This window comes from Gadus macrocephalus, chromosome 4 (genome assembly GCF_031168955.1).
Source record: "Gadus macrocephalus chromosome 4, ASM3116895v1".
In the NCBI taxonomy this organism is placed as follows: Eukaryota; Metazoa; Chordata; class Actinopteri; order Gadiformes; family Gadidae; genus Gadus; species Gadus macrocephalus.
The window spans coordinates 3,293,422-3,318,996 of record NC_082385.1 but is presented as its reverse complement, the minus strand read 5'-3'; the positions used below and the strand labels follow the sequence as shown (position 1 = coordinate 3,318,996).

Genomic DNA, 25,575 nt, shown 5'->3' with positions numbered 1-25,575 from the left:
GGCTTGTTTCTTTTTACTTTATTTTTTCTGCTTTGTGGGATTTCTGTCCCCCTCCCCCCCCCCTCCTCCTCCTCCTCCTCCTCCTCCTCCCGGGTCGGGGTCTGACCCGGGACGCGCTCCGACCCGGTCCGGGGGTCCAGGACGCGGCCAGACCTCCGGGACGGGGGTGGTGGGGACGGGGGGAGGGATGGGGGAGACGGTGGGGCGGGGCGGGTGGCGTACCTCCGGGCGCGCTCTCAGACGGGCCCGTTCACGGACACCTCGGCCGGCTTGGGGTCCTCCCTGGGGGGGGGGGGGGGGGGGAGAGGTTAGAGACGGGGGGGGGGACAGAGGAGCAACGGGAGAGAGATCAACAGGACAGGGAGAAAAATGAACATTACAAAAAGAAATGGAGTAATACAATCGTAGAAGGAAAAGGAGTAGAAGTGGAAAAGGTTATATATGAAAAGAAAAAATTAATTAAGAGGGGAAAGAAAATAGTCAAAGCAAAAGATTAAAAATAAGAAATAAAATTGAAAAAAAAAAAAGATTGATGATGAATAAAAAAAGAGAAAATGAAAATAAAGATGATTTTTATAATGTGTATTTTTCGAATAATAAAAATCGCTACAAAAACAACAGGGGTCCAACCTGTTGGCTTGGACCCCTAATGAAGAGAAAAGGAACAAAAAAAACGAAAGGTGAAAACGAAAAAAAAGGCGGAGCCTCAAAGCGCGGCAGTGGGACACCTACTTCCTGTCGGCCTGCGCGCTCGGCGGCGCGGCGGCAGAACACGGCTGCTCAGCGGCCATCACAGGGGGGTCCGCCAGGGAGAGCTTCTCCAGGGAGAGGGGGCTCTCCTCACTGCAACACACACACACACACACACACACACACACACACTTTGGTCAGGGGGGGGGGGTCAGAGAGCAGCCAGGACCCCTGACCCCCCCTCCGTGGTACCGGGGGCCGGACCCACCTCTTGAGGTCTTTCTGCTCGTCGGTCGGGGCGGCAGCGTCTTCCGTTACCATGGCGACGGTCGCCGCCGCCGTCGCCGTGTCTCCCGCCACGCCGACGGAGGCTGGGGGGGGGCTGCTGTCCGACGCGGCGGGGGGGGGCTTTGGCGCCGCTCCTGAGGAGACAGACGGACACACGTCACGCTGGGCCGAGTTACGGACTCATACCGGGGGTCCGGGGGACACTTTAGAGGGGGACTGCAAAAGCACGAGCGGGAAACTTTAGGGTTAAAAAGTCGGACTCACACACTGCCAAGTCACTCACACTCACCAACTAGCTCTCACTCACTCACAGAACTCACCCTCACTCACTCAGCCCCACTAATGCACTCACTGACTCTCACACACTAAAGGGCTGATGATGGCTCCATGTCAACGCAATGGAAGGGTTAGAGGTTCACGACTGCGTCGAAGCGTCTGCCTGGTCCTTGGGTTGCGTCGACGTGGAACCAAAATCAGCCCTTTACTCTCTCAAACTCAAACACTAACAAACACTCTCACTCACTCTCACCCTCACCCACCCTCACCCACTCTCACCCACCCTCACCCTCACCCTCTCACTCACCCTCACCAGTAGCAGCAGCAGCAGGTCCGCTCTTGTCCTGGTTGTGTTTGGCTTCTTTGTCTGCGACTCCCGAGTCCACAGGAGAGCTGCACCTAGGGCCAGCCTGGCTGCTGCAGGACACACGGACACGTCAACACGGACCGGACGAACGGACACGTCAACACGGACCGGACGAACGGACACGTCAACACGGACCGGACACACGGACACGTCAACACGGACCGGACGAACGGACACGTCAACACGGACCGGACGAACGGACACGTCAACACGGACCGGACACACGGACACGTTAACACAGACCGGACGAACGGACACGTTAAGGACACGTTAACACCGACGGGACACGTTAACACCGACCGACCGCCAACAATCATGATAACAGAACATAAATCTGAGAAAATGACGATCTAAAAAACATTCTGACTTTCGGCAAATATCGACTTGTGCTGCTTGAGCAGCTTTCAGCTAGTGAGCTTCAGTCCGGTCCAGTAATCCAGTCCAGTAATCCGGTCCCCGGTCCAGTGGAGTTGCTACTGGACTGGGCTTCAGCCTTCTAGCTGGAGCTGCTTGAGCCCGAGTCCGGTCCAGTGCTCCGGTCCACGACCGTGGACCGGAGCACTGGACCGGACTCAGGCTCACGACCGTGGACCGGAGCACTGGACCGGACTGAGGCTCACGACCGTGGACCGGAGCACTGGACCGGACTGAGGCTCACGACCGTGGACCGGAGCAGTGGACCGGACTGAGGCTCACGGTCGTGGACCGGAGCACTGGACCGGACTGAGGCTCACGACCGTGGACCGGAGCAGTGGACCGGACTGAGGCTCACGACCGTGGACCGGAGCAGTGGACCGGACTGAGGCTCACGACCGTGGACCGGAGCACTGGACCGGACTAAGGCTCACGACCGCGGACCGGACTGAGGCTCACGGCCGTGGACCGGAGCACTGGACCGGACTGAGGCTCACGGTCGTGGACCGGACTAAGGCTCACGACCGTGGACCGGACTGAGGCTCACGACCGTGGACCGGAGCACTGGACCGGACTGAGGCTCACGACCGTGGACCGGAGCACTGAACCGGACTGAGGCCCAAGCAGGTCCTCTGCTGGGCCACTAGCTGCGCAGCTGCGCCCCGTCTCGAGGCGTGGGCGCTCACCCGCAGAAGGGCTGGAACTGGGTGAAGTTGGCCCAGCCGGTCCCCTGCTGAGAGTCTCCCGGGCTCCCCCCCGCTGCCTCCCAGCCCACCGGGGACGGGGACGTCGTCGCGGGGCCCCCCGCCTCCCCGAAGCTGGCCGTCCAGCTCGGAGCTACGGACGGGGACACACACACACACACACACACACACACACACACACACACACACACACACACACACACACACACACACACACACACACACACACACACACACACACACACACACACACACACACACACACACACACACACGTCAAGACCGGCCTTCTTCTTGAGCTGATGTCCGGACATGTCTCTGTTTTTGGCACTTAACTTACTTATCGTGTATCGTCTTATCCTGGCTATCTCTGTTGTGTACGGGGAATGGGCTAACCTAGCGATTGTTAGAGCTTGGATCTATGAACATCCTCACTAGATTCCTTCCTTGCTAACTAGGAGAGTTTTCTTCTTGCCCTCTGGTGGTTAGGTCATAGATATACAACCTGAGCTAAGCCCTTTGAGACTGTACCGGTGATTAGGTAGCCTGGATACCAGCCTGAACTCCGCCCACAAAATATTTGGTCTGGAGATTCAGTCTGGAATTGAGCTCGTTGGGAGGTATTTGGTCAGATCAAAAAGTGATCTGACCAATCAAATTGTAAGGGCGGGCTTTATACGTTGATGGACAGATGATACACATTAACGTAATCAACCACGTCACCAAAGAGCGCTCAGCGCTTTTACTTTTTTTCTCAAAAATGCTGACCGTGTTGCCAATTTGTCCGTGCATCCTTAAATTCTTTTTACAAAACCGGCATAAATCGTTTATGTCCATCATCTTTTTCTACTTCTTCGAACGTGCGCTCAGTTGAGTTAGTTTGAGAATAGCTGTGCTTCGCACAACATACGTCACATACTACGTTGCTCTGATTGGTTTTAGGTCTATCCAATTGAGCGAAGAGGCATTTTCCCAATGGTTCGGTCTCAGACTCATATTCTGACTAGAATTATGAGTATGACATCGCCAGGCTAGTGATTAGGAGCAATACAAATACAATTTAATGTAAAAGAGGCTTGGGGGGGTTGGTGAAGGGTGGGGTGATGGAGTGGGTGGGGTTGGTGAAGGGTGGGGTGTTGGAGTGGGTGGGGTTGGTGAAGGGTGGGGTGATGGTGTTGGAGTGGGTGGGGTTGGTGAAGGGTGGGGTGATGGTGTTGGAGTGGGTGAGTAGGGTGGAGGGTGGGGTGATGGTGTTGGAGTGGGTGGGGTGATGGTGTTTGAGTGGGTGGGGTTGGGGCGATTGTGTTGGAGTGGGTGGGGTGATGGTGTTTGAGTGGGTGGGGTGATGGTGTTTGAGTGGGTGGGGTGATGGTGTTTGAGTGGGTGGGGTGATGGTGTTTGAGTGGGTGGGGTGACGGTGTTGGAGTGGGTGGGGTGATGGTGTTGGAGTGGGTGAGGTGACGGTGTTTGAGTGGGTGGGGTGATGGTGTTTGAGTGGGTGGGGTGATGGTGTTGGAGTGGGTGGGGTGATGGTGTTGGAGTGGGTGGGGTGATGGTGTTTGAGTGGGTGGGGTTGGGGCGACGGTGTTGGAGTGGGTGGGGTGATGGTGTTGGAGTGGGTGGGGTGATGGTGTTGGAGTGGGTGGGGTGACGGTGTTGGAGTGGGTGGGGTGATGGTGTTTGAGTGGGTGGGGTTGGGGTGACGGTGTTGGAGTGGGTGGGGTGACGGTGTTTGAGTGGGTGGGGTTGGGGTGATGGTGTTTGAGTGGGTGGGGTGACGGTGTTGGAGTGGGTGGGGTGACGGTGTTGGAGTGGGTGGGGTGACGGTGTTTGAGTGGGTGGGGTGACGGTGTTTGAGTGGGTGGGGTGACGGTGTTGGAGTGGGTGAGGTGATGGTGTTTGAGTGGGTGGGGTTGGGGCGACGGTGTTGGAGTGGGTGGGGTGATGGTGTTTGAGTGGGTGAGGTGATGGTGTTGGAGTGGGTGAGGTGACGGTGTTGGTGGGGGTGGGGTTGGGGTGATGGTGTTTGAGTGGGTGGGGTTGGGGCGACGGTGTTGGAGTGGGTGGGGTGATGGTGTTGGTGTGGGTGGGGTGATGGTGTTGGAGTGGGTGGGGCGACGGTGTTGGAGTGGGTGAGGTGATGGTGTTGGAGTGGGTGGGGTGACGGTGTTGGAGTGGGTGGGGTTGGGGCGTGGGGTTACCTGCGTCTGAGAGCTGCTGCTGCTGCTCCTGATGCTGCGTCTGCGTGGACTCCTCCTCCTCCTCCTCCTCTTCCACCTCCTCTTCCACCTCCTCCTCCTCCTCTTCGTCCGAGCCCGACCCGGAGCCCATGTCCCGGTCGCCCCCGTTCTCCAGGCTGCCCCTGGAGCTGCCCTCCGTTGTGCTGGACACCCCGAACCTGGAGGTGAACCCCAAGAAGGTCATACATGGATAACCTAGTAACCCCAAGAAGGTTCAGACAGTCTCTGCAGACCTGGCCTGGGTTCGGCCAATCAGCACCGTTTATCGAACTATGGGGGGGCGGGTTTAACACAATGACTGACTCAGAGGACCACCCAATGGGAGCATCGTTTGGCCTACCTCGCTCTGGACTTTGAGTGACAGACCAACTGGGGGGCGGGGCCTACCTTGTTCTGGTCTTTGAGTGACAGACCCACTGGGGGCGGGGCCTACCTCGTTTTGGACTTTGAATGACAGAGCCCTGGGGGGCGGGGCCTACCTCGTTCTGGACTTTGAGTGACAGACCCACTGGGGGGGCGGGGCCTACCTCGTTCTGGACTTTGAGTGACAGACCCACTGGGAGGGCGGGGCCTACCTCGTTCTGGATTTTGAGTGACAGACCCACTGGGGGGCGGGGCCTACCTCGTTCTGGACTTTGAGTGACAGACCCACTGGGGGGCGGGGCCTACCTCGTTCTGGACTTTGCTTGCGTTGCATAGTTGATCTCCTTGTCCTCCCAGATGTCCTCCTCCTCGTCCGCGTCGTCGAACTGGCGTATCCTCTCTTTACAGCACGCCTCGAACGCGGCCGAGTTGGCCTGTTGGCACGCACACACATCGTCTTTGTTGATTCATACATCTTTCCACAAATACACATCTAAAAAGGTACAAAGCACGGCAAAACAAACATTCATGAAGGTACGTTCGCGGATCATGATCCCCTGATGTAGGATCACAGCGGTTCAAACACTTACACTATTATCGTCAGCATCTAGATTGAAATTGATTTCGGCAATTCGGTCAAACGTAGCACTGTGGAAGAGAACAGAGGAGAGAAGTGGGTTAAACAACGCACCGGCAACACATATTATAGACACCATTACAGAGACAGCCATTCACCCTTCTTTTTGAATCCCTTATCACCATAGAGTTCACAACGACTATGTACTTGTGCATAACTATGTTATAGTGCACGACGACTATGTAGGAGTGCACGACGACTACGTAAGAGTGCACGACGACTACGTAAGAGTGCACGACGACTACGTAAGAGTGCCCGACGACCATGCTAGCGTGCACGTTTGATCGTAGAGCCCTATAAGACATGGGCAGCAGATCTGCGACCCTCTGTCTGGGAGGGGGACGACGACAACGTACTTGATGTTCTCGTCGTGCTCGCTGAACTCCTCGTCGTTGAAGCCGAACTGATCCACAAAGTTGGCGGTCATCTGCTGGATCTGGTAGTCGGAGAACGCCTAGGGGCGGTGGTAACAGCTGCTCACTTACAAAACAACATCAACGCAACACAACCGCTGCCCGCCCGCCCCCTCCCCAGAAAGACCCTGGTGCGGCCTGCAGCCTTAACAGCCTCCACCCCTCCTCTACACCGGGGGTGGTGGTGGTGGTGGGGGGGGGGGCTGGCCCATTATGAAGCATTACGATCACTTTGGGGTCTTTGAATGGCGCTACATCGCCATGGAATCAGGATGTTGTTGTTAAGTCTAATTTGATGACGATGAGGAGACACGTGCCCTTATCATGATCAGAACAGGAGCGTGGAAACCCCAGAGAAGGGGAAACCAGTTCAGGCCGGAACCGTTCTTGAAATGTCTGTAGTTCTAACAACATTCAGCCTGATTTTTTAATTCATTTCAACAGTTTTTTCATCAAGACTATTAATGGCGATCATTGTTGTCCCCGCGGTGACCGTGCCAACAGCGCTGGTTTTCGCGCCGACCCCCGGCCAAGCCCTACGTTGCCGCGGCGACGGGACCCCCGGACTCCTACCTGCTGGAGCGAGAGGTCGTTGGGGAAGGGGCTCTCCATGTCGTCGTCCTCGCTGGAGGAGTGCATGTTGTGGGTGCTCACCTGAGGCACGCACACACACACACACACACACACACACACACACACACACAGGGAGACAGAGACACACACACGCACACACACACAAACAGGGAAACAGAGACACACAGGGAGAGAGAGACACACACACACACACACACACCCAGGGTGAGAGAGACACACACACACACACACACAGAGGGAGAGAGACACAAACAGACAGACAAAAACACACACACACAGACACAAACACACCCATACAGACAGCGGCAGACACACACACACACACACACACACACACACACACACACACACACACAGTTAGTTAAGGTGTGTAAAGAAGTCGTTTCAAGGACGACGCACAAACTCCGAGCTAAAACACCAGTCTTATTTCAGGTCGACTGCGGGTCAAAGGTCAGGGGCGTGTCAAGAGGGGGAGGGGGGGGGGCTCTCTCTCACCAGGTCCACAGTGTTCCTCCGGTTGGTCTCCCGCAGGGTGCCGTCCACAAAGCTCTCCCAGCGCCCCCTGCAGTCGTCGGGCAGCTCTGCAGGACAGGAGACACTAGACGCCTGCGCGCTCGGCGACGCAGACTCAGAGTCACCTCCTGAGACGGAACGCCAGGAGGGAGGGCGGGAGGGAGGGGGAGAGGGAGAGGGAGAGAGAGACAGAGAAAGAGAAAGAGGAAGATAGAAAGAGAAAGAGAGATAAAGTAAGGGAGAGAGAGAAAGATAGAAATGTATTAAAATCATACACGGTTTTACAGCAATGCTGAATTTTGGGTGATTTTTTATTTATTTTTATAGAGTGAGACAGAGAGGATGGTATGGGAGAGAGAGGGGAGGATATGGAGCAAATGACCCCGGGCGCTTTCCCAACCCGGGCCGCTGCTTTCAGGACAGAGCCTACATGGTACGAGCTCTACTCAGTCAGCCACCAGGGCGGCCTACATTTGCTTTTGTCCAAAGCGACTTACAATAATTACATTTGTCAGAAGAGAGAAACGACATATCGCTGTCGGTACAGCGAGGATGTTCGGAGAAGCGAGGGCCAATTTGAACGTGCTCTGAGGTGTTGCGACGGCTTTTGTGATCGTGGCGTCTCCGCCTACCTTTGATGAGGTCGGCCATCTGGATCTGGACCGGGCCCTTCTCCAGATTCTGGACCACCATGTTGGATATCCTGGTCAGGTGACCCATGTTGCCTCTCCTAGCTCCGCCCTCGGATCTGTGATTGACACACACCGACGGTGAAATTCTATGGGAAAAGCACGGTACACTAATCTAATGGGCTTAGAACACACACACACACACACACACACACACACACACACACACACACACACACACACACACACACACACACACACACACACACACACACACACACACACACACACACACACACACACACACACACACACACACACACACACACACACACACCCCTTCTGAAGAACCTCAGAGGAGCGTCTTACTGTATTTTATCGTTCTGCTCCCAGGCTTCCAGAATCCTCTGCACCAACCGACACGTCTGGAAGAGCTGTGAGGGAGCGGGGGAAAAAACTGGATTAGTTTCATCATTCCTTCTCACGGGGAACGCGCTGATGCTCACTCCCTTAGCCTGTACATATATCCATAGGCTGCCCATACAGATACTGAACAAAAACGGTTTAAAATCCTGATTTTAAGTCATCAACAGGGATCCGTTTCACACGAAAAATGTATATCATTAGCCTCAAAGAATAAATGCTTAAGTCATATTCTGGCCAAATTGTGATATCTAACCTGACTCTACTCTCCTAACTGTACGTCCACACCAGGAGCGACCAAAGCGTCAAAGACGCTTTGGTCGCTCACAAAGTTTCGCTGCGAATTTTTCTGTTCGCTTTGGTCGCTCAAGTCGCTCATGACGTACAATTCAATTATGCAGACGCATTTAAAGGAGCCGTATGCGTTTAGTAGGCCCTACAGACAGCCATATCAAATAGTGAACTCTCCCATACACCATGGCCATATTGCCGAGACGGTTTTGCTTGTTCGATAAAGTGCTTCGACAACAAGTAGGACAGTGATTCCCCCCAATATAAAAAAAAATCCTAAAATGTAGGCTAATTACAACCGAGAACAAAAAACCCTGCGTGCTGTAGTAGTTGAAATATGTTTCACTGATCTGGATCTGCAAATCATGATCTGCACTCATTCGTCGCATTCAAAACAAATAGACATTAGCGCACATGGCTAATTTGCATACGTGCACAGGACTGGTTGGCTCCGCAAGGCAAATAATGGAACATATCTATCTATCTAGGTCTTTCTGTCTATCTATCTATCAACGCATGTCTAGTTTTAATGTGATGTATTGTGTGTATGTCCAGTCAGACTTGTTCTGTGTGGTCTTGTAGGCTACTGTCCTGTGTGGGCCGAACCACCTAAATGGATTCCCGACGATTTGTGTCGTTTGGTATTAATAAAGACTTGACTAGGCTATCTATCTAGACTATTTAATTAACAATTATTCACCTCAGGCTCCGTGAATAGTGGGGAATAGAGGGATAAAAGACAAGAGATATATCCCTTGTCATTTATCCCTCGTCTTGTCGATTAGTTTGTTTATGTGACGGTTTTGTTTAAAGCATGCTACACGCGATTGGTTGGTTAGATTGGTGGCATGTAGAGCAAATTAAAATGAGTCCCGCTTAAATACGAACGTTCTAGATGTAGCCTATAAATACTCCCGCTTATCATCACTTGATATCCAAACCACTATGGCGTTTCGATCTCTGAACTGAAAAAGGGTGGGTTCGTACACCGGGTGCCCAGTTACAGCCGCGATTAATACTTCAGCCGACATTTTGTTCAGTGAGTGAATAAAGGTAGGTAGGAACCAAAGTGCCTGCCAATGTTCCCTGGGATCCACGCAAGCGAAGAGCGTCTACATTCCGATTGGCTGTCAGTGTTTGGCCGCTGAAGCGAATAATAGTCATTTGCATAAAGTTAAAAAGTTTTCAACTTCTTTTTGACGCTCTGGTCGCTCAACTTTGGCCGCTGGTAGCGTTGGTCGCTCTTGCCCATAGAAAGTGAATGACTTCCGGCGATTTGGTCGCTCAATTCGCTTCTGGTGTGGACGGACAGTAACGCTGCTGATTAACTGTGCCTCATTGGCTGTATCCTAAGCCAATCAGAGTGATTGTTACATTCCATAATCACTATCTGCCTCAGTCCGCTATTTGACTTCGGCGTTTTTGACGCCAAATACATGAGGAACCACAAAATACGACTTTTACGGCAATTATGCTACGATGCTAACGATATGCTTTTTATGAAGTGGCACGAAAAAAAATACTAAGTTATTATCGACCCCCCGAAATCAAACTCTTGTGATGGAGGAGGAGGAGGAGGAGTAGGCGGGGGGGGGGGGGGGGGGCACTTACATGGGACACCAGTGTGCTGTGGATGGAGCCCTCAGGGTCGGCGGGCTTGGCCGGCTCCCCTCCGTCCTCCTGGGCCGGGGGCTCGGGCAGGGCAGCGGCGGCGGTGGCGGGGGGGGGCTCGCTATGGTTCTGCAGGCCCACGTTGGGCCGGTCCTCCCCCGACGGGTGGTTCAGGACGGACGCTACGCACAGCTCCACTTGGAAGTGCAAAAAGTTGTTCCAGGAATACTTGAAGAACAGATCCTGGAGGGGAGGGAGAGAGAGAGAGAGAGAGAGAGACGGGAAGAGGAAGTTCAACTATCTTATCTATCGGTGGATCAGGGGTCTGTGCTTCCCTGCCTGATAGACAAAGAGTGACGGAGGGAGAGCGTCACACAGAGCGATGAGAGTAACAAAAGAGGCAAGAGACAAACAAGAAGACTGATAAGGAGACAGAGAAAGAGTGAAACAGAGATACCCAGAGGGAGACGGAAAGACAGAACAAACAAGCTAGAGGAGACAATGGGTGAGGGAGAGACAATGAGAGAGAGACAGAAACTGACAGAGAGTGAGAGTGAGAGTGAGAGAGAGAGAGAGAGAGAGAGAGAGAGACACAGACAGAGGAGAGAGAGACACAGACAGAGGAGAGAGAGACACAGACAGAGGAGAGAGAGACACAGACAGAGGAGAGAGAGACACAGACAGAGGAGAGAGAGACGGACAGACAGAGGAGAGAGAGACACAGACAGAGGAGAGAGAGACACAGACAGAGGAGAGAGCGACACAGACAGAGGAGAGAGCGACACAGACAGAGGAGAGAGCGACACAGACAGAGGAGAGAGCGACACAGACAGAGGAGAGAGAGACACAGACAGAGGAGAGAGAGACACAGACAGAGGAGAGAGAGACACAGACAGAGGAGAGAGAGACACAGACAGAGGAGAGAGAGACACAGACAGACAGACAGACAGAGGAGAGAGAGACACAGACAGACAGACAGACAGAGGAGAGAGAGAGACACAGACAGACAGACAGAGGAGAGAGAGACACAGACAGAGGAGAGAGAGACACAGACAGAGGAGAGAGAGACACAGACAGAGGAGAGAGAGACACAGACAGAGGAGAGAGAGACACAGACAGAGGAGAGAGAGACACAGACAGAGGAGAGAGAGACACAGACAGAGGAGAGAGAGACGGACAGACAGAGGAGAGAGCGACACAGACAGAGGAGAGAGAGACACAGACAGAGGAGAGAGAGACACAGACAGAGGAGAGAGAGACACAGACAGAGGAGAGAGAGACACAGACAGACAGACAGAGGAGAGAGAGAGACACAGACAGACAGACAGAGGAGAGAGAGAGACACAGACAGACAGACAGAGGAGAGAGAGACGGACAGACAGACAGACAGAGGAGAGAGAGACGGACAGACAGAGGAGAGAGAGACACAGACAGAGGAGAGAGAGACACAGACAGAGGAGAGAGAGACACAGACAGACAGCCAGAGGAGAGACAGACAGACAGGCCGTACCAGTAGTAGGTCCATGGAGGACAGCCGACAGAGCTCCATGCAGACGCTGGGGGAGTTGGTCTGCAGCAGGGCGGCCACCAGGCGCGCTACGTGGAGCCGGGCGTTGCCCAGCGGCTCCTCCAGGAGGCCCACCGTCGTCAATATTGCACTTTTCTGTTGCGGGACGGAAAAGGAGCGCGTTAACGGTCATCGGCAGTCGCCCGACGCACGAGGACTCGACCGGACGACGTGAACACGAGCGCAATGTCAACGGTACACTCGCTAATGTAAGGTCAACCACTCGAGACACAAGATTTTTGTCTGAACAAAAAGCGATTTGTGTGCCGACAAAGAGGCGCAAGAGTTTGCAGGCGTTTAAACGTAAGCTAATCTTTATCGACGGTAGGAAAAAGCTCTTTCGGTCATTAGTGTGTTCTGCAAATTACACGGCGATCTCATCAACGGTCTTAAAAGGAGTCTGGGCGGGTGCGGGCAGGAAGGCGGGAGGGGGCGGCGAGAGCTCCTGATTGGCCGACCTCGAGAGGCGGTGTGGGGGGGGGGGGGGTTGGGGGGCTTACCTTGGGGGGGTCCAGGAGAAGCTGGTGGAAGTCCTTTAGATGGGGCTCAATGGCGTGTAAAATACTGCTGTTGACAGTGTAAGACCTTTCGTAACCCTGAGAGTAGAGCTCCATCAGCCCTTCCAACCTGCGGGACACAAGAACGTCATCGGTTGTTCAACGGTTTTCCGATAAATGCTACGCTACGTTCACACTCGGAAGTCAATAGCATTTCCAGCCAGGTTAGCCAGTTTCGGCACTACCGGTTGATGCGTTACTTAGCCCGACATCTTCCAGAATACAACAACGCAACATGTCCCAAGATAGACGTCGGACAGTACCGCGTGTACGACTGATTTACCACATTTATACGTCAGAATTGCTAATGAACTGTGTAGAACTACAGCTTTCGCCACTGCGAACGCTGTCGTTATGTACACTCGGAAATCCCGACTCCCCAGTTACAAAGGAACACACCAATGTTTTATCGATAGTACTCTGGATTTCTATTGATAGGCTGTTATGAACATTCGAATCACCACCATCGACCAAAATCATATTTCTTAACTGAATCTTCTTAAAATGTTTGCTGGTATTACTCTACGTCTACGGTGAACCCCCAGTTTCCCTCCTGATCATCCCTGGAAGGAGGGATCCCCAACTCTGCGTTCCTTCTCAAGATTTCCTCCATGCTTATTCAGGGAGTTGTTCCAATCCTCGCACTGTAGCCCGTGGGTTAGGGTCAGGACGGTGTCATAAATCTACGGCGTGTTAAGCCTTCGAGACTGTAACTGGGATTAAGGCCCGAGTAAACATAAGTTGAATTGAAAAGTGAATGACAGGAACATGATCTGGCCTGTTTTGTCGTCTGTCTGTCTGTCTGTCTGTCTGTCTGTCTTTTGGCAGTGCTTCACGGCAGGTGGTGCGTGCGGTTTCAACGCAACCTGACGCAATGTTTCCACAGAGCTCAGGGTTGTCCCTTTGACCCTATAGTCACAAGACAGTCACCCCCCCCTCCCTCCCTCCCTCCCGCCCTCCCTCTCCCTCCCTCCTCCCACTCTTTCTAAAGCAGACGGGCATTCAGCGTCGCTGTTGCCGGCGTTACCAACGTGTTCACACAGAGGCGTCGGCGGTGTGCTCGGCGTAACGGACACCGCTCTCAAAGTCCAACCACGACCGACTTTGACCCGGCTCACGCCGCCGACCCACTCGGTTAATGCGTCTGATCAGATTGCAGCTTTGTTTGATGTCCTAGAAACCAACAGAACCCGAAAACTGAGCGGCTTATACGCGGGGAAATTTCACAAATGGCTTTTGTCCGAAGCGACTTACAACCGTTCACACGCACGTACACACACCGACGGCGGCGGCGTCGGACACACATGGCGACATCCAACCCCGTCGGGAGCAAGTTAGGGGCGAGGCGTCTCTGCTACGCCTCCCGAACTACTACTCGTTGTTCCCAAACCCCCCGGTCCTAGCAGCCTCAGACCTACCCTGACCTCCTGGTCTCCAGCAAGGTGAGGAGCACTTGAGTTCCGTTGACGATGCCCGCCTCGTTGCGGTCGCCCTCGAACATGGACTTGAGGAGCCCGGCCACACTGTCCTGACTGGGGAGAAGGGGGACGAGGGGAGAGGGGGTCAGACCGTGGCTCACGGGACACACGGACAAGGCTGGTATGACAGCGAAGAAGCATGCAGGGGATATGCTGACACTAACATTCAGGGCATACAAGACGCTTTTATCCAAAACGAACACACACACACACACACACACACACACACACACACACACACACACACACCTCTATATCGCTGTCGGTACATTAAGGATGTTCAAAGAAACAAGTGCCAAGCATTAACAATCGATTGGTTAACCCATTCCCATATACAACAAAGATGAGATAAGATGCTACACAATGCTAAGTACTATTTCTAAGTGCAAGGACGTACAACATAGAATAAGTGCGTAAAATAATAACAATATAAATAATATACACATCTAATGTCAAGACATCACCTTCAGGTCGTTATTCCACTTAAAAGTTTGTACTCCACTTCGCTAGATGTTTGATACAGCGCTTTCATTTGTCTGTCAGGTTTTTATGAACCTGTATCCATGTGGTGTCCAGTGTTGCCCTCTAAAAGGGCTTGTTTCAGCCGCTGTGCGTCTCCGATTGAATTACAAGCGTCTGACAACATTATGGAAAGGATCCCTACAGAGAATTAATACGTTTTTCTTTACCTTTCGCCTGATCCTGCATGTCTGTCTAACCAAGTCTCGCTCAAGAAGAGCTCTCGCTCTGAAATCTTGCACTTCGAAGAGTCGAATCGTGGCAGAAAGTGTCCCCGTTGTCATTACAATCTCAACCCTCCTCCACCCAACTATTTTAGATGACACTACACTGAGCTTTCCGTCATCCCAACACAACAAACTCCTGCCAGCACTCCTCTCTCCAACTCTCACTCACGCCTCCGTTACTCCAAGACAACTCTCGTGAGATTTCAGAGCAGCAGGACTTCTTAATGAGCAAGACTTGGTTTTTGGCACGGTAACATTTCTATATTCCCTGTAGGGATGGATTCAGTCCCTCATGCTTACAGACACTTATGATAACAGTCTGAGCCTGTCAGTGGACAAAACGAGCCCTTTCACAGGCAGTACATCGTCTGGGATATTGCCCCACAAGGCTAAATTGCAGAACGTTTCAATGTGGCTAAAACGCTCTCACTCAACAACGGAGCAACTTCAAAAACCACATAAATCCCTTTGACCCACAATGATGGGAAGACAGGGCGGGAGAGAGCGACAGAGAAAGAGCGAAAGAGTAATGAGACGGACAAAAAAATTAAAACAAGGAACAAAGACAGACAGAAAGCGAGAGTGGAACAGAGCTAGCAAGCGAGAGACGGATAGAAAGACTGCCAAACAGACGGAAAGCGAGAGTGGAACAGAGCTAGCTAGCGAGAGACAGATAGAAGGACTGCCAGACAGACAGAAAGCGAGAGTGGAACAGAGCTAGCTAGCGAGAGACAGATAGAAGGACTGCCAGACAGACAGACAGACAGACAGACAGACAGACAGACAGACAGACAGACAGACAGACAGACAGACAGAAATAGCGAGAGGGACAGAGTTAGCAAGTGAGACAGACAGAAGGACTGACAAACAGAAAGAAAGAGAGTGGAACAGAGACAGTAAGCGAGAGACAGACAGAAAGTGAGAGTGGAACAGACAGAAAGACTGACAAAACCTCAAAGTTCCCAGTCAAACTTGACGTCTGCATCAACGAGGCTGTGTAGCCCCCCCCTGCCATAGCCTCCGTGAGCCTAGGACCCCCCCCCCTCAGGGCGTGGCCCCGCCGTCACTTACGACTCCAGCACGGCCAGCAGCGGGTCGGGCTCGACGTTCTCCTGCATCTGATTGGCCTGGTCTCTGCTAAGGCGGATGATGTCGCAGAGCGTCTGGGACGCGTTCGATTGTCTCTGGAGGAGAGGGAACGAGGAAGGAGTGAGGTTGTTAGGGCCAGCACCTCCATCACTTGAGTCTGAATCCATGGCGAGTACAACATAGGAAGCAGTATGTACAGTGTGTATTCTACTACATATATATAGATCCGAGACTCTTCCTCCTACCTTTCCCAAAGACCCCAATATATTTTCGTGCAAAGAGACATTTTAATTACAATGCAGGATGATACTTATCTATTGGTTTGATATCAACGGGGAAGGGCCCGATGTGAGCACTACTGAGCGCCTCTTACCTCCTCATCTTTGCCCGTATAGATGAGCTCTATGAGCCTCTGGATCAGCTTCTCCTCATTCAGCCACTGGCAGAGGAGAAAGACATTGTTAGGGACAGAGTCAGAGCCACGCAGTTAGACAGGTGGGAGGGAGGAAGGGACAGACAGAGCGACAGAGTCGCAGATAGACAGACAGAGGTAGAGAGCGAGGCAGAGAGAGAGACAGTCCAAAAGAGAGACGGAAAGAGCCTTTGACAGAGAAAGACAGATGGAGAGTCAGCGACAGAGCGAGTCAGCAACAGAGTCAACGACAGAGAGAGTCAGCGACAAAGAGAGAGACAGCAACATAGAGAGAGAGAGAGAGAGAGAGAGTCAGCAACAGAGAGAGAGTCAGAGACAGAGAGAGAGTCAGCAACAGAGAGAGAGTCAGAGACAGAGAGAGAGTCAGCAACAGAGAGAGAGTCAGAGACAGTCCCTGACAGAGAGAGAGTGAGAGAGTCAGCAACAGAGAGAGTCAGAGACAGAGAGAGAGTCAGCAACAGAGAGAGAGTCAGTGACAGAGAGAGAGTGAGAGAGTCAGTGACAGAGAGAGAGTGAGAGAGCGTCAGTGAGAGTCAGTGAGAGAGCACTCACCACGAGGACCTCCTGCCTCAAGGGGGCGGGCTCCACGCAGCTGATGAGGCGCAGCAGTAGATCCATCATGGCCGACGCGTCGATGTGATTCAGCACCAGGCCGATGAAGCCTTCTTTTTTCCTCAGGAAGGAAATTACCTGGCAAGGAAAAGTTTGAATCCGTCAATACACTAGAGAGCACTGCTCCTTCATAGTATGACCTCTAATCACATGCTTGGTCTCTTTGGAAAGCTGAGAACCTGTAGAATTGTATGACATTATCAGAATAACTGTATCATGTACTGAGACAGGGCTGGGAAGGCTACAATATTGTTTTTCCTTCCAGCCAGTTACACACACCTCTGAAACCAAGCTGATTGTAGTACCTTGAGTAACTCCATATCCCTTGGTAACACTACTGAGCCCTAGGTCTTGTGATGCTGCGTGTAAAAGCAGATCAACAAAGCATAAAAGATAAAGTCTCCAGCTCCTTTTATGTAATGATATGTCCATTCGTTTTGGTCAGGATCCTTGAAAGGTTACCCTCTGGGCTTTCTTTTAAACCATTAAGATAGCATACCAGATGTTCTGATATGTAATGAGACAGGTATAATCACAAAAATGTTTTTTGCTATTCCGCCTATGCAATTTTGATAAAGAAAAAGCTAAAAAACAAAGTGTTTTGGCAATTATTTTTACTTAAAAAGTGAAAACCGCAATGGTGAAAACACCAAAACTGAAATACTATAAATAACTATGTACAAATAAACAAAAATAACTATTTACATGATTCCCTTCCTGCCTCGGCTCCTGGCCTCTGATTGGTTGTGTGTCTGCTAGCACACAACCAGCCAATCAGCACAGTGTGTGGGAGGGACTAGCGCCACGAGATTAGCACCACGGGACTAGCGCCTGCATCTGACGCAAGCGCAGAACGTGCACACTACTGTGTAGCTGGCAGTAGTCTTCATGGTGTGATTCAATTCAACCTTTCTGCCGAACAGGTCAGGCGAGAGGCAAACGGGGGGGGTCGGAGAAAGGCAGTTTATCCTCATGCCAACCTTACCTGTTCTGTTTTCCTGGCAATGAGATTACCGATGGTCTTGCTGAAGAAGCTGGCCAGTAGGGGGTTAAGGGGCTGGCCCTGCTCCAGGAAGTGGTAGAGCATCTCCAGGAGAGACTCGTCCCCGCCCAGCTTGTCGTTGATGATGGACACGTCGGCGGTGAGGAGCTCACAGGCGATGTTGGGGAACCTGCGGGGAGAACACGGAGCGAGGACAATGACGGGAGCACGGCTTGTCCTAACCCTAAACTACTCTTCTTTTTTTTTTATACATTAATTTTATTCTTAAAATGTTTTATAGAATTTGAACAGCTGGGTACATATTTGTACATTATTTTATCATTTTTGTTTTTTTTGAGAGAAATTATGTTTTCAACTCAAAAATAATCGTTGGAATAAACGTGTTTCAATATTGACCAAAATAATCGTGAATACGATTTTTTCCATAATACAAGATACAAGATAGATTATTGTCATATACACAATGGAAACATAGTTTGCACTGTGCAATGAAATTCTTAATTTGCAAGTTCCCTGCACACAAATTATACTTAAAATAAAGTAGATAAATAAACTAAACTACTAAAAATATCTGTACAAAGAGCAGAATTTAGCTAAACAAAAACAGTTAAATATAGCTGTTTTTCTAATCGAGCAGCACAAAAAAAAGTAAATGCAAATCCGGCTTCATGCAAATGTGTGGAAGCAAATGTACACACAGCACAGACAATGCTGGATTAGGCCAAGACATCAACAGGCTTCGGATTACAATGAGGGTACTTCCTCAGAATTCCGGCACGCAATTATGTAAACTAGTTAAACTGGAAGAGCACGGAATTAACATGTTAAGAGTTATGAGGTTTAAGTTCACAGACGGAATGAATTAATGATTGAATGAATGAATGAATGACAAGACACTTTTAACCCAAAATTCATAACGCCGTTTGCTGCAATCTCAAGTTTTTCCGTTGTCGAACAAAACACGTGTAAACAGAATCTCCCCCCACACGGCTAGAGGCTCCCACCATCCCGGGTGGAGAGACGTAAGGCGATCGCGGGTCATAGATCCGCTCCCCAGAGACTCCCCCCCCCCCCCCCCCGCCCGCCTAACGCTGACTCACTTGAAGCGGCTGCGCTCCTCCAGCTCGACGGGCGGCTCGGTGGTGATGAGCTCCACCAGCTCCTGCATGCAGTGGTCCTGGGAGAGGAAGAGCAGCAGGCGGCGGTTCTGGGCCTTGCACTCCTGCAGCACGTCGTCCTCCTCCATCAGCTCCCGCAGCGTCACGTCCTCCCGGTCCAGCAGCTGGTCGATGTGGGAGGTGGTGTGCAGGTCGAACTTCCAGAACATGGTGGCGGCGGTGGTGGCGGCGGCCGCCGGGGCGGGGGGCACGGCCCTGGGGATGTCAAATCCGGGGGGGGGGGGGGGGGGAGAGAGAGGTGAAGGGTGGAGGGAAGGGAGGAAAGGTTGGACGGGATTAAGAGTTGATTCATAGGGTTGTTTTTCGACCCGTCGCTCCCGTCATCCGTTACACCGATTTGAAAAAGCTGTTGGTTAGCTCCAGCTGCGGCTACGCTAAACGAGGAGGTCCCGTCGAGACGTTAGGCTGAATTTGATCATGCAGAGGCCTTGTGGCGCGTTAGCACGCTACCATGTCCGTCTTTCGTGTGTGTGTGTGTGTGTGTGTGTGTGTGTGTGTGTGTGTGTGTGTGTGTGTGTGTGTGTGTGTGTGTCTCTCAACAGTCTGACTCAATTAGCCCATGCAGACCGGCGTCTAACAGCCGTGCGGAATAAGACGAAAAATCTGGAGTGCCGCTGTTCAACACTCAAGGTCCTCGTCAAAAAATAAAGAACACAAAAGTTAAAAACAACCGTTGACACAGTGACGACACAAATAACATGTTGAGGTATGGGGGGGAGGCTTCGGTCCAGGTACCGTTTCCCCCCGATGAAGACTGGGTCAACGTGTGGCTCTACGTACCAGTGGCTGAAACGTGGGTCTCTTTATTCACACCTCCCGCGCGGGCAGGCAGGCATCGGTGTTTGTGCAGACGGCAGAGAGTGTGGCGAGGCCCGGCATTTATCAGCATGGGGCTCCGCTCAGAACGTAGGCCTCGTTAGAAGACGACTCGGCGCAGGGCTCACCATAACCTGGGGTGGAGATAGGGGAAGAAGCCGTTACTCTAGTGCTGTGGCCTTCAAACTCCGGCTCGCGACCCATGGGCGGCTCCCAGTAGGAAACTGAACGGGTTTGACTTTTAACCGGAAAGGTTGCTGGTTCGATTCCCAGGCTCCTCTTAGCCGGGTGTCGAGGTGCCCCTGAGCAAGACGCCTCACCCTGACTGATCGTGAAGGCTGGCTGTCGGCTTGCATGGTCGACTCCGCCGTCAGCGTGGGAGAACTGTTGTAATGCTTTGGATAAGAGCGTCTGCTAAAATGCCCTAAATATAATCTTAGTAAGGTCTTAGTAAAACTTTAAAAAATATATTATTCATAATATTAAATGCCTGCATACCTTTTGACAAAGTACGGGTCATTTGTATTGCATTAGTAGCTAGTTTAAAGGACGCATACTGTATTTAAGTTCATTAGAAGTAAATGAGAGTATACCATTTCTTTCACGATCCTACAGGTGGGTCACGTCATCGAAAGTTGTTTTTCCCCCGCAAACACTCCCTAAAACACTCTCAAAAGAGGTTTCGGGAGAAGGTGAGGGGTGTGAGTTCTCATTGTATTCATAGGTATGTGCGTTCTACTCGGTGATCCATGATAAACGGCTCGATTGAAAACCAGGACAAAGTGACTCCGTTCCCCACAGGCGCGAGTTGAGGAGAAGCATTGTTGTTTTCAGTCCTTTCACGAGTCGCCAATAAAGAAAAATAGAAGTGGGAGAGTCTCGTTCTATGGTCCCTGGCAGGGAGATATTCGGAAGAAAAGAAAAGCATTAAAACTAACAACCTCCATTTTATTGACTCAGTACAATGCAAGTACAAAGTTTTGATTCAGCACGCACTCTTCACTGTAGCTAGCCAAACAGAGCCACATTTCAAGGTTCAATGAAGTCGCCACTCGCCCAACAGTCTTGCATTGTAAAGCCCTGTTTTTCCCGTCACACCCCCCGTGGCCGCCGGGATGCATGTTCCGGGGTCGGCCTTCCAGAGTCGACTCAGAACGAGACTAATGATCCGTCTCAGATTTCTCATGATGCAACGTGTCATCTGGGCAGTCTCACGTCTGAGCCTTATCAACCAATTAGGTGCGCCCAGGAAGCCGTGTGTCGTAAAGTGAGAGGTGTGTAGTGTGTATTGTGTAGTGTATGAGGTTGTAGAGGGATTACCAGGGAGCCCAACGGGTTAATGAGGCCCCATGCGAAGAAGGCTGTCAACTCTCTACTCTTAACATTAGTCATTAGTCCACATGTGATCTTAAGCCGGCAATATTCTGATTTCAATAAGCAGCCGAATGCAAAACATGTAGATGGAGTTAAATTAAGAAGAACGTAATATAAATGGCGTTACTGATTATTAGAAATATGAACAAAGCTGTTAAAAAGTATTATAAAAACTGTCATGTTAAGCCTGACGTTTTCCCACGTCTGTCGTGAATCAAGTAGCAATGTATTTTCTGAAGTTTCCCTTTCAGCCTAATTACCTCATTAGAACCAGCCACAGTACTCACCGGGTGTGGCTGTGTCCCTGCTATTACAATTAACAAGTTCGCCAGGCACCAGATGTCCTGAGGAGAGACTGCGTTTGTTGGCGCCACACTTTAGTATGGCTGTCCCATGATACTTACTTCCAGATTGAGAGACAGAACGAAAGTTAAAGTAAATAAAGTTTGATGACTTTTTGACGATGATTACAATGTGCCAACAAGACTCAAATGAATCTGGTGGCAGAAGCAAATTAGGCCCCTGTGGGTTAAATCCAGCCGAAGTGGTAACCAACCCTTATGGAACCGAAAGTACACACAGATCATGCTGCATTATGCCGACTCAGATCAGGCTTCGGGTTTCAATGAAGGTACTTCCTCAGACTACCAGCCCGGACCTCCGTCAGTGCGGTCTGGAGAGGGGAACTAGCATCGATATCCCTCACTAACTCACGATTTCTACCACTAATCAATTTGCAGATATACTCGGGGGGTAAGAATAACAAACAAAGTCGAAAACCTAACAGACTGACTGGTAATGAATGAGGCTCTCATGCGTTGGCTTAGCTTAATCTTTGGCCCTGCCAGTTCCACCTCCAGCTCATCTGTTGAGCCTTCATAGAAAGCTGGTTTTATGAATGAGGTAAATGACACCCTGCAGAGCTTCGCCCATGCAGGGACCTGCCCCCCCCCGCCGGCATTATCACCTAACCCGTCCCGACGAGTAGCAAACATAAACCCCAAAGCCAGATCACGGCTGGTGATCCGTACGCAAAGTAACATGGGACCGAGTTGGCAGCGGCCACTTCCACTAATAAGCTGGCCTGGAGCCATGTTGTAGGTGGGCAGCAGCCTCATCAAGTTCTTTTCTCTGAAACACTATCTGAGCCTAATTCACACATTTCCTTCGGGTTTAATGAGGCATCTATCCCAGCCATCTTCTACATGGGACACATTAGCAACATATTAAATAAACCAGTTATTATGGATAAGTTACATATTAGTATTCATGATAATCCACCCATAACCCCCTCATAAAAAGTGGTTACGGAAGTGGTTATTAGCTTGGTAAATACGATGACTCGAGTGGCCTATACTCGAGTATAGATGATCCAAGCGACGATCCAAGCGAGGATCTAGTCTCGTTGGGGGGCCCGTGCCAACGCTTAAAGGGCCCCAGGTACCCACGTGTGGGGGGGCAAACTGCCAATGACTTCAGACAGCCTATAACTGGAGCCATGATGCTTATTATCCCAAACATATTTATTTGATTAAAAAAATTAAGTAAACAACAGTGTACGTTTGGAACAATCCACAACTACTGAGGAAAGTTTCTGGACATAGTCTCACCAAACCAAATTGTGTCGAGCACCGACAAGTGTGTGCCACCATGTTAGGGTAAGGTGAAAGTAGTCTAGCCGAGAGTGGTGCTGGGGGTGGGGAGAGCACGCCCAGAGACCACAACATGTTTTGGGTGCCTAGAGCCACTAGGCAACAGTTACCGTGGAGCACTCTTGACATACCACTATCGCTACATCTAGACCTATATATCTCTACGGCTTTGCGGCACGACGCCAAGAGAAGACCACAGGCCATGCAAAAGCTTGCAGCTTTCCTGGTCCAAAAGGAGTACAGCACTGAAACTAAAATAGTTACCATAGGCATAACTGCTTCACATCAGAAACAAAACCACAAGCGTGCTCTGTGCACTAACTGCCCTCAAACTTTATCAAGTGTTGTCACCACATCTTCCGCTTCCAGCGGCGCGAACTACCTCATTACTGGCTGACTTCATATAATTTGAAAAGCAAAGCAGACAGAATAACGACGGCATACAACTACGAAACACATAGGCCATTTCAATACATTTTAAATTGTTGTGTCGCTATTCAAGTTTGTTAAGGTTTGCTCACTTGGTAACTGTGGTGGCTCAGGAGCACCTGCTGCTAAGGTGGTGGTAAAATGGTTGTATGTGCTTGTTCTAAAGAGAGGCCCAGGGAAGAGTTTGTTTATGCAATGTTCAACTGTGATTATGGAAGTACGGCAATTTAGGTAATTGAATAACTTCCTCCATTTTTCAACCAACCCTACAAAACCATGAAGTGTTTTGTAATCAGCCAAATTAAATGTTGTTTAACTGCTTATTTAATAACACCATAGCATGCGATACTTTGATGGTGTTCCAGGAATGTCTGACACACTTTCAAAACGCTCAGACACATTTCCTGGGCAAACCTGTAAGCATGTTGAGGAAACACATAATTGGCTCTTGAAATAAAACATTCATAGATAACATCAAATATCAAAAATGTTCCAATAATGTACATATTTACCCAGCAGACATGGCTTACTGGACTTGCACAACTTGGACTTTGACACGCACCATGGCACATATATTACACCCATCCCTTCCTATATTTTGTAATTTATTGGTTAAGACACAAGACCAGAAGCACAAGACATGTAAAGTGATCTGCTGTGGCCTTCGCATGGTGTGCTGTGCGCACATCGATTGGCATGTGGTGGGAGCTCAGATTTCTATTGACTTCCAACTCCAGATGAGCAACCAATAAATAACGTCCTGATACTCCTCGGAGCAAATCAATAAACACAAATACAAAGTACTCTTTAAGCCTCGGCCATTGCACAGAGACATTATGCAACGCTAACCGGCCAGTTTGAGAGACTATTTGGCCTGAGCAAACGAACGCGGTCCAAGCTTAAAGGGGCAGTTGACTCGACATCGTGTCCGAGAGAGGACACTCACAGCGCCTTTCCCGTACAACATCGTTCACCACAACGCTACTACACAACGACAAGCACGAAAAAACGATCCCAAAGTGGACATGGTAATTAACCATGACAGTAGCACGAACTTTCAGCCCCAGAACACATTTTTTTAAACCTCTTAATGGTGTGACTTGGGGAGCTGAAACGGGGAGTTCACTTGCACTTGAAATGCACAGTGCATCCCACACGCACACAGTCCCAGTTGTCAGCAGACATGTCAGCCTCAGTATAGTAGATGTTGCTGCTGCTGCCTAAAAAAGGAGGTGGTGGCAGCAGACCCCGCTGGACGGGCGAACTGTGACTCTGGTAGCGAAGTTAGCTCATGAGCTAGCGCTGGAGTGGTGGTAGCAGGAGCAGCAAGGGGCTAGTCGCTCGTAGAATAACACCCAGACTGGACGGTTCAGCATACATGTGCCCCTCCCTAGAAGCCTGTGTGAATAACTAGGCGAAACACCCTGGCGTGTGATCATATCAACAGGCCAGCAGGCGAACTAAGTTAACCTGGTCAGCGCTAAGTTAGGCTAGGTTCTCCACAACTACGTTTAACTTTGTGATGATGAGGCAATAAGTGTTTTCAAACTCAAGCTAGGGTCTTCAGGGCACACGGCTCGACAAGGACACACAAAACTCCCCTTCAAGTCAGAGTGTGTCCCCGGTTGTTGCACTCGTCGCCCTCGGTGAGTGAGCGGGTGGTTGGATGAAGCGGTACTAAGTTAGTGTTAGCTCACTAGCAGCTAGCGAGCTAACACTAACTTAGTACAGCTTCAACCGACTACCGCTCATCCACCTAGGGCGACGACTGCCATATCCAGAACACACAAAACTCACCTTACAGTCAGACTGTCTCCCACGGTTGTGGCACTCGTCGCCCTTGGTGGATGAGCCGGTGGTCGGGCGAAGCGGTACTAAGTTAGTGCTAGCTCGCTAGCGGCTAGCAGCTAGCGGTATGTGTTTTGTTTTGAAGGGGTCAGTCTGCGACAGCACGCGCTAACTTAAAGCTAAGCTAACCTTACTCTTAATGTTCTCTGGTGGCGTGCTGGTTACCCTAACACCGGACAGCTCGGCCCCCGCTTCTGGAGATCAACCTACTTACGGTGTGTACTTAACACACGGAATCATGTATAAACGGGTCTAAGTTTAGCATGCAAAGCAGGAAAAACTCAGTCATATTTTTTCGAATCAAAATGGCGACATGGTCCCGGGAGCGCGCAGCAGGCTA

At 50.9% G+C, this 25,575-nt stretch overlaps 1 protein-coding gene across 6 annotated transcripts; it reads right to left on the bottom strand.

Annotated features, from left to right (window-relative positions):
* Window positions 1–55: 55 nt before the first annotated feature.
* Window positions 56–25,575, bottom strand: ppp6r2a (protein phosphatase 6, regulatory subunit 2a). 6 transcript variants are annotated; one of them, XM_060048575.1, is made up of 24 exons: window positions 25,185–25,575; window positions 19,897–20,066; window positions 19,039–19,311; window positions 17,921–18,107; window positions 16,876–17,013; window positions 16,264–16,329; window positions 15,873–15,985; window positions 13,996–14,109; window positions 12,521–12,647; window positions 11,964–12,116; window positions 10,454–10,696; window positions 8,498–8,562; window positions 8,132–8,247; window positions 7,482–7,627; window positions 6,966–7,046; window positions 6,336–6,433; window positions 5,933–5,990; window positions 5,649–5,776; window positions 4,941–5,137; window positions 2,722–2,872; window positions 1,562–1,668; window positions 959–1,112; window positions 733–843; window positions 56–282 (listed from the first exon to the last, which is right to left on the bottom strand). In XM_060048575.1, the coding sequence occupies exons 3-24, from the start codon at window positions 19,263–19,265 to the stop codon at window positions 237–239; spliced, it is 2,826 nt and encodes a 941-aa protein (XP_059904558.1). In that variant the 5' UTR covers window positions 19,266–19,311; window positions 19,897–20,066; window positions 25,185–25,575; the 3' UTR covers window positions 56–236. The 6 variants fall into 6 exon arrangements, with proteins under 6 accessions (XP_059904558.1, XP_059904561.1, XP_059904559.1 ...); XM_060048578.1 differs by having other exon boundaries at window positions 1,568–1,668; XM_060048576.1 differs by having other exon boundaries at window positions 1,568–1,671; window positions 25,185–25,573.